The 8,152-nt window shown below is 42.0% G+C and overlaps 1 protein-coding gene across 1 annotated transcript in view; it reads right to left on the bottom strand.

Moving 5' to 3' along the window:
* Positions 1-337: 337 nt before the first annotated feature.
* The window catches only part of setbp1 (SET binding protein 1), a 41,992-nt gene continuing 34,177 nt past the window's right edge, over positions 338-8,152 (bottom strand). Inside the window, exon 7 of the mRNA XM_014008432.1 lies at positions 338-5,044. Coding sequence (XP_013863886.1) covers positions 4,539-5,044 — 506 coding nt within the window. The 3' untranslated portion in view covers positions 338-4,538. The remainder of the gene's footprint in view (positions 5,045-8,152) is intronic.

Raw genomic sequence — 8,152 nt, 5'->3', positions numbered from 1 at the left:
TGTGTGTGTGTGTGTGTGTGTGTGTGTGTGTGTGTGTGTGTGTGTGTGTGTGTGTGTGTGTGTGACTTCGTGATGCTGCAGTATCATCTGATGAAAGGATTCCCTCTCATTTAACAGCATCAGTAGAAAGTAGTCATTCACTCTGATGATCGTACAGTCAGCACCATCAGAGTAAAGCCCCCCTCGACTGTCATCCATCACACACACACACACACACACACACCCTCACACACGCAGGCTCTCACACAGGCGAATCTCAGCGTGTGATCAAGCAGTTTTTAAGAGACTCTGAATAATAATTTCATTTCCAGCAGAAAGAACAAAGCACATACCAGTGTCAGCTGTCAATAAAGTCATTTATTATTTCACACAATGGATAACATGAACAACTTCAACTGTAGTTCTTCTTAATAAGTGCTCAACGCTACCAGCCAACACGGGGAGCAAAGAATGAGCCTTTCTTTTTGAGGAAAAGAAGATTTTTTTAACCTTTTTTAATGAACCTACAAGATCATGAAAAGTAAAACATGACCAAAAGCATGCCAGCAGACATGGATATACATATATTACATGTATATATGTGCTTAAGACATATATCTGTATGCTGGCAGATCCAAATACAAAATATATGGGTACGTTTACACATATATACCGTGAGGGATATATGCATATGCATGCGCATCTAGTATTTACTCTATATGTCAAATATTTGCAGTTTTTAATATTCATACAATGTACAAAAATGCCTCATGAATTTTAAAAAATCCATTACAAAAAGAAACATATCAAACAATGTACAAGTTTTGCTTCAAGGTCAATTGAAATTCAACTTGTCTAAAATATTTATGCATACAATCAAATTTAGCATGCAAATAAAGAAAACCCACTCTAGAAAAAGGTTCAAATACACTATGTATACAAATTAAAATATGCCCGCGTGGTTAGAAGAGCTCACTTTGTGCTCTGCAGAAGTACATTTATTGGTTTTTCTTCGATGCTTCGTCTGCACGTTTGTTTTTAAAAAACATTATAGCTCAGAATGGGGGAAGCATATGCGGCGAGGACGACAACAGTGTACAGTACATTTATTTAGCATCTGCTTTGACCTCGGCTCCGTGTGTGGGACACTCATCACTGCATGCTACATCGGGAATGAAGGGGTGATCAAAAACAAAAAGGTTTCGGTGCCAGTTTCTCTTCTAGCTGCTCTATTGAAATGGTTCAGACAGGAAATACTCCTCTAACACTAATGTAGGCTCAAACACCGCAGCCACAGGACCGAGCTAAAGGGCGCTCACACCAGAGTTCAGTCGTACCCACTGGTCCAGACTGGCCGCTAACATCGGCGATCCCTTTTTCTCAACCACATCCCCCTCTGAAGTCTGCACAGAGTGAAAGCTCTGGATTTGGACAATACTTGTCAGTGTTAGAAGGCACCGGAGCATCGGCTGGTAGGAGTGAGACAGACAGACAGGACGGACGTATTTACCCGGAGGCCGTTTGACTCCAGCATCAGAGGCCGCTGCCTGACCACAGGAGGAAAGCGGGCCCACATGAAAAGATCTAATCTTCACCACAAACAGACTGCAGACCCACCGAAAGTCACCCAGCAAAGCAAGGTTAAGCACGCTATAACATTAGGTCGAGCGTATTTTTGGCTGTTTCCTCTGAGAGCTCCCCCTCTCCACCATCCCTTACCCCCCCTACACTCACTCGCTCTCCACGCTACGAAGCTGCACCAACTGGCTGCAGGCAAAGTAGCTAAAAAGTCAACCGGGATTTTTTATTTTTTTGTTGAGTATACTACAACAGAGCTCTAAGAACTTTCAAACTGTGGTAAGGCAGACTTTTTTATTTATTTATTTTTTTAATTTTTGTTACGTTTTTTTAAAATCTTTTTATGTAACTTGATGAGATGGAACACTTGATTGTGGAGTTTATCAAAAATAAAATCACATCATTTTAGTAACTTTTGGACGTTTTTCCTTCGGTCTTGAGCAGTCTTGGCAGAGACAGATGGAGCGTCGTGGGTTTTTTACGAGACTGTCTCAGAGTATCCGGGCTTGACTATSCATGCGGGACGCACACAGTAACACTATTTACAACAAACAGGTTTATACTGTAGTTTCACATCTGTTTAAGGCTGTACTGCACAGTGTGGCAGTAACTATAGTATGGTTTTCTGGAAATGATAGTCTCTTTCTGCACAAATTATTACTGGTATTCATAAATCTCCTGACGTGGATTTATTTTCTTCACTTAATAAGACCACTTGTTTCTTTTTTGTTGAAGGGCGCAGACCGCTAATTTTTTCTTTTTAAGGTCACTGCCAGATATGGCCTGATGCATAGCAAACGATGACATCTGCCTCTGTTCCTCCTTGGCCAGATGTTTAACCAGTTATGTGTTTTGAATAACTTGTTAAAATCTCAGGAGAGCGTGAGGGATGTTCAATTATACATGGGACAATCATTACCWCTTGACAGACACGTCTCACACAGTGGGGTTTTTGTGTTTCCACCGCTGCGGTGCAGCAGTAACTAGGTCAGGACATGACGTGTGTTTAATACTGTGAGTCCAGCCCTTCTATCGCTGGTCAGAAAACGAGGAGGAAGCTGGGAGACAGGCGGACTCAGAGAGGATGCTGATGAAGGGACGCARGCAGCATCGGGGTTCTGATGACTAAGACACATTATGCACAATCATGAAGATTTCGGGTCGCTCTGTGGGCCTCCTCGCCGCTTTCTGTTCCTTGAGTTGAATGCAATCAGTGATAGAACGAAACATAAGGCACAAGTTGAGCTGCTACAACTGAGAATGCCACCCCCATCAAAAGAAAACGGAAACTCCTGAAACAAAACAAAACTAAAACAAAAGCCAAAAGAAATACTGCTCTGTACTGAAATACTGGTCTGGGAATTTTTTTAACCACTACCCAACGCCACATATACTGTAAAAAGAGTTGAACAAAGGCTTGACTCATTGACACAAATTTTAAATTGGCTACAATCTACAGTGCACATAGGAATGCTTTACATTGTTGAGCACGATGAAGAGTTCGTCCACCCCGTTACTCTTACATCTGCATGACAAATACTGAGACTTTGGTTTCTAAATCTAAATACTGGATTTTCCAAAAATATCTCCAGGGACAAGAATTTAAAAGCATGTTAAGTAAAAAGACAGGGATATACTGTATATATATATATTTTGTTCCATAATACTGAATGTGAGCCCTCTGTTTGCTGAACTGTCCAAYTGCGATCCAGACTCAAGCTTGGGTTTTTATGGCTGCGCAGCCTGCATATACGAATTGATTAAAAATAATGCATGTTCCCTGGAGTGGACACCCAAACCAGTGAAAAAATGCCAAAAAATATAAGGCTAGAACAAGCGTTTAAGTGCTGCATTTGATTGATGCAAGTGAATGTTTTTTTTTAAATAGTGCATTTAACAAACTTTTCCAAAAATACACCCAAACACCCCTCTTTTATGCATCGACCCCCCCGATATAAACACAAAAATGAATGTATGAATGAATATATGCGTTTTTTTCTTTTCCCTTCTGTCTGAAAACAAACTTGTCTCGAGTCACACCCATGTCTGTTTTTTGGTTATAAAACAATACACACTTTCATCGTCTATGATACAACAATTCTATTTAATATACTGTATGATGGTACACAACTATGAGCTGGTTTCCCATTCTACAAGGCAGGCAACACTGGACTTCATGTTTATGTACAGTGTGGAACAGTCTCCTCACCCACCATATTGCCTTTTATTTGCTGCCCAGGAGAGGCCTGAGCAGCTTCGGGAGGAATACATGACTCACGGGGTAAATCGAGGAAGCTCAAGGACCGAAGATGCAAAACATCAGTAGGCGCAAATAAGGAGGGTAAAGCAGAGCAGCAGACATCAAAGAGTGCTAACAAAAACTGGGAGAATGTCAAGCAGAGACGAGGAGCTGCCAGGAAGTATATTACTTCGAAGAAAATTCAAAAGGTACTGGAAAAAAAACACAGGTGGCTTATTTACTGATGTGTTATCTCACATGTCTTAGACAAACTTCCTCAGAAAGGCAAAAAAATTGTAATAAAATAAACAGAGCTGCACAGTTTTATATAACCATTCACTCCTCTCCTTGCTGGTAAATATATGGCTAATGCCACATTCAGATACTGTATCATAAAGTACCATACACATCACTGTATCAGATACATAAAGAATCACATAAAATCCTACTCTATCATAAGTACCACACACTTTTATAGCATCAGATTCAGTATCAAATTGTACCATATAGTGCCATTGTAAATGAAGGTCCAATGAATCTTTGAAAGGCCCATGTCTGGTCGGGTTCTGGTTGGGGAAAGTCTTTCTCCTGCTCCCCATTAACCACCACTCTGTCCACGGTGCTCCTCACAACACGAGAGAGGAGAAAGCAGCCAAAGTGCATCAATCGTCCCAAGCTGTAGGGAACTGCATCCGATAGGCTTGAGTCAGCGTGGACTCTGTTAACTGCTCTCTGTTCAGTGTTACTGGCTGTTAGGAGACCAGAGTTCGTCCCTGCTGTGGCCCCTGCCCCTGCGTTTGCCCTCTTTAGCCGGCGGAGGTACGGACCGTGCCTGATGCACCACGTTCTCAATAGCTGCTGAGATGGAATCATGACCGGAGTGCTCCTGAGTCTCGAGGGTTAGGCTCGGCCTGAGGCTCGGCCTACCCGGCAGGTTATCACACCTCTCCAGGACGGGCATCCCCAAAGTCCTCCCGTCGCTCCTCCTGCTGGCCAACATGTCCAAACCTCGAGCGTCGGCCCAGTTTYCTTCCCTAATGCTGGCCGGCTTCGGTTCCTCCACAGGTTGTTTTCGGGGCCGCCCGGGCCGTCGTTTGATGACATTGTTTCCTGTTTTGGCTTGTCGCTGCAGACGCTTGGCTCGGAGGATCTTCTGYACATGATCAAAGTTCAAAGAATGCATCCTCCTGACGTCCTTCTGGATCTGCTCCACCTCGCGACGTTTATACCTCCGCTTACCGGCAGCACCTGGAAGAGGAGGACAGAATGAATGAGCTGTAGAGACATGAGGTAAACAAATGGCAAAGCATGGCCTCGAAAAGATACAAGAGTTTTCGTGAGGGCAGAAAAAGTAGGAAAGAAATTGTATAATTTAGCTCCTGGAGAGAACGTCTTTTTTTGCCTCAAGAGCTTCCTGCTAATTTCGAGATATTCATGTAAGCTTTTCAAAGCCCAGCTGAGCCAGGAGAGCAGATCCTATCCTGTAATTGTCTATTAGAGAGCAGAAAGAAGAGGGGAGAGGAGGAGATCCAATTCTGTTTGCAGGAAACCCAAAGAAATGTCTCCTTCAAGCATTTAATATGTCGCCACACAATAACAACCCTGTGCATCTGGAGCACAGGCTGCCAAAAAGCCAAACACACACTTCGAAATGAGCACACATCCAACATCTTATCCACAGGCCCACATAGACATCAATACAAGAACACACATGCATCTCCACACACAGGAACAACATGCAGGAATAATGAATTCAGCAGATCAGAATGGCTGAGCAGAAGAAACTCGAGCCATATTGTTTCCTTCACACTGATGAACTGGGCAGTTTGCCCTTTGCATGCTGTTCTATGTACCCCCCCCCATCCCCCCCCCATCAGTCTCATTCTCCACTCCTCTCCACTCTTCATGGGCGGCAATATGCTGCTCTCTCATTTTCAATTAAACTGGTAACACTGCACCGTTTCATTTCCGCCTTCGTTTCAAGAAACCGCTTCCTGATCTTGGCGTGTTTCAGCCCTTTCGTTTTGTTTCCCATCTTTGTCCCATTTCTTAACACCACCGCCACCCCCCACCCCAACCACATCCACCCACCACCCTCCCTCTCCACCCCTCTCTCCTCCCTGTCTGGGCACTGTTCCCGGGGCTCAGAGTGAGCAACAGCCAAAATGGAGGAAAAGCACAATCAAGCCACTGGTCCCCAAACATGTAACATGCTTGATCTCTTTTTTTTTTCTGAGCTTTTATTTTTATTCCTGGGCTCCTTAACCGTGTCCTTTCTTCTTCTTCTTTTTTTGTCTCTCCAAAATGCTGTTTCTGAGGTTTAGCAGGTTTCTGGGTTCCTCCAACAATTGATGTCCACATTCAACTATAGGATCTCTCACTATTATACATCAAACATGCCTGATGAGTAAAAAGTGATGCACAAAGAATAGAGAATGAGCCTGTTGATGTCATAAAAACAGTTTTAATTAACTTTATTATTAAAAGAAGGGTCTCACAGAGACTATTTATTTCAGCTCTTCTATACTGGAGGGATGTGTTGCTTTGTTTTCTTCAACATATCCTCCCAAAAATAGTGTCTAATAAAATTTAATTCAGGAAACATTCATAGACGTAGTTCCCGATTATTCTCTTTTTCAAAATATCCCTTATTTACTAGACCATGAGTTTTATCTGTCAGTATTTTTGGTTTGTTCAAACCTAATTGTATGCAGCCTGTGATGCATATCATCGCAAGCTGCAAGGTCCACATGTGCTGGGGCAGATCTGAGCCAGACTAATGTCTCACAGCGTTTCTGGACAGCCTCCTCAAATGCTGCTGCCGTGCGTTGCCCTTCACTCTGTTTGAGCTGAACTCTGATGTCCATCGATAACCTCTGAGCCAGGTCTGATGTTTCTGTTTCATTTAAATCTTTTCAGGTAACACAACGTCCACAGATGCATTTTACTGGAACTCCTGCTGTTGCTTTAAAGCTGCATTGAGCTATTTTATCCTTCCTATTTACAGATATCATTATGTGTCAACACATTTTTAAACGGACGATAAACTTTCTTTTTCCTTATTTGAAAAGATAAAAAAAGCATTTCGCAGCACTGTTGTTTTTCTATGAGAAGTCAGACATGCAAATGGTGAAGTCAGTTTTTAGACTGGAAAAAAAGTAGTAACTTGGCTAATTAAGAATCAAAGATGTATGTTTTTATTTTAAATGAGTGTGACTTTCAAACACGCTAGATCCAGTAATCAGTGTGAGTTTTAACTTTAGGACCTCTAATTTCAACATATATTTTCTCTACTTGACATCTTAGATGTAAAACAAGGAGAATATAAATTATAAATTTAAAATTTGCGATGTAACACAGAAGTGAGCTTCTGTTTGTTCATAAAACTAAGAGGACGTCCTTGTTGTTGCTCAAGAATTCAGAACAGGCCGTGAAATTAGTTACTGCAGAAAGCACTAAGTAGTGGTAGTTTATGAGCTGCATGTGCGCAGACACACACACACTCAGTCACGCACACACACAACAAAGTAGCAGAATTTATGAGCGCCATACATGGAACATAAAACTGGTGACCTTCAGCAGAGCGCGGGGGCTGTCCAGCACTGAGGACCTGTTTCTCTGTGGAACAGGAAGTTTGATTTGAACGGAGGAACTTCCACAATCTGTGTCATCGCTGAGACTTGGTTTCTGACTGAATAAAACTATTATTTAAGTGTTTAAATAGTGTCTGCTTGTGTTGTTCTGTGCAGGACCTGTCTTTGTTGCCTCATTCCAGATGTTTTACGTATTGATCTTTATCCTCCAGCAGATTTCCACTTGTAGCACTTTTTGTTCCTCGCTTTTCAATGAGCATATTTTTTTTCTACTTGTTCATTTTCTCCTATTTGTTATACAAAGCTTATGTTTGAAGGTTATATTTGTTCCTCTTGTACTTTTCCCCCTTTGTGCTGGATCCTCTAATCTTTTTGACATGGTGTAGCAAATTAAAACTGAACTTGACAACAAAACAAACCAATAAAATGTGTCATTTACTAAATCAAAACACGCATAAGAGAAAGTGTGGGACTTGATAAGTGAAAAAACAAACACACTACACCCATGCATAAAAAACTAAAACAATTACTGCTGGATCAAATAATCAGAATTTCACATCTGTGCCATTTTATGGCCATTTGGATTTTTTTCTTTTTTCAAATCTATGCAAGTATATTTCTGCACGCGCGAGTGTGCTCTGCAACCTTCACACGCACGCGCACCTCTGTTTTAATTGGACTAAAGCTGTGAAGTGAAGCAGTAAGTCATGCTAGAAGAGGAGCAGGGGAAATGGGGAGTAGAGAAGGTAATCTTGGACCAAGG

Source organism: Austrofundulus limnaeus, unplaced genomic scaffold (assembly GCF_001266775.1).
Source record: "Austrofundulus limnaeus strain Quisiro unplaced genomic scaffold, Austrofundulus_limnaeus-1.0 Scaffold49, whole genome shotgun sequence".
Classification (NCBI taxonomy): Eukaryota; Metazoa; Chordata; class Actinopteri; order Cyprinodontiformes; family Rivulidae; genus Austrofundulus; species Austrofundulus limnaeus.
The sequence above is the reverse complement of the archived record's forward strand: the minus strand, read 5'-3'. Positions and strand labels throughout refer to the sequence as shown.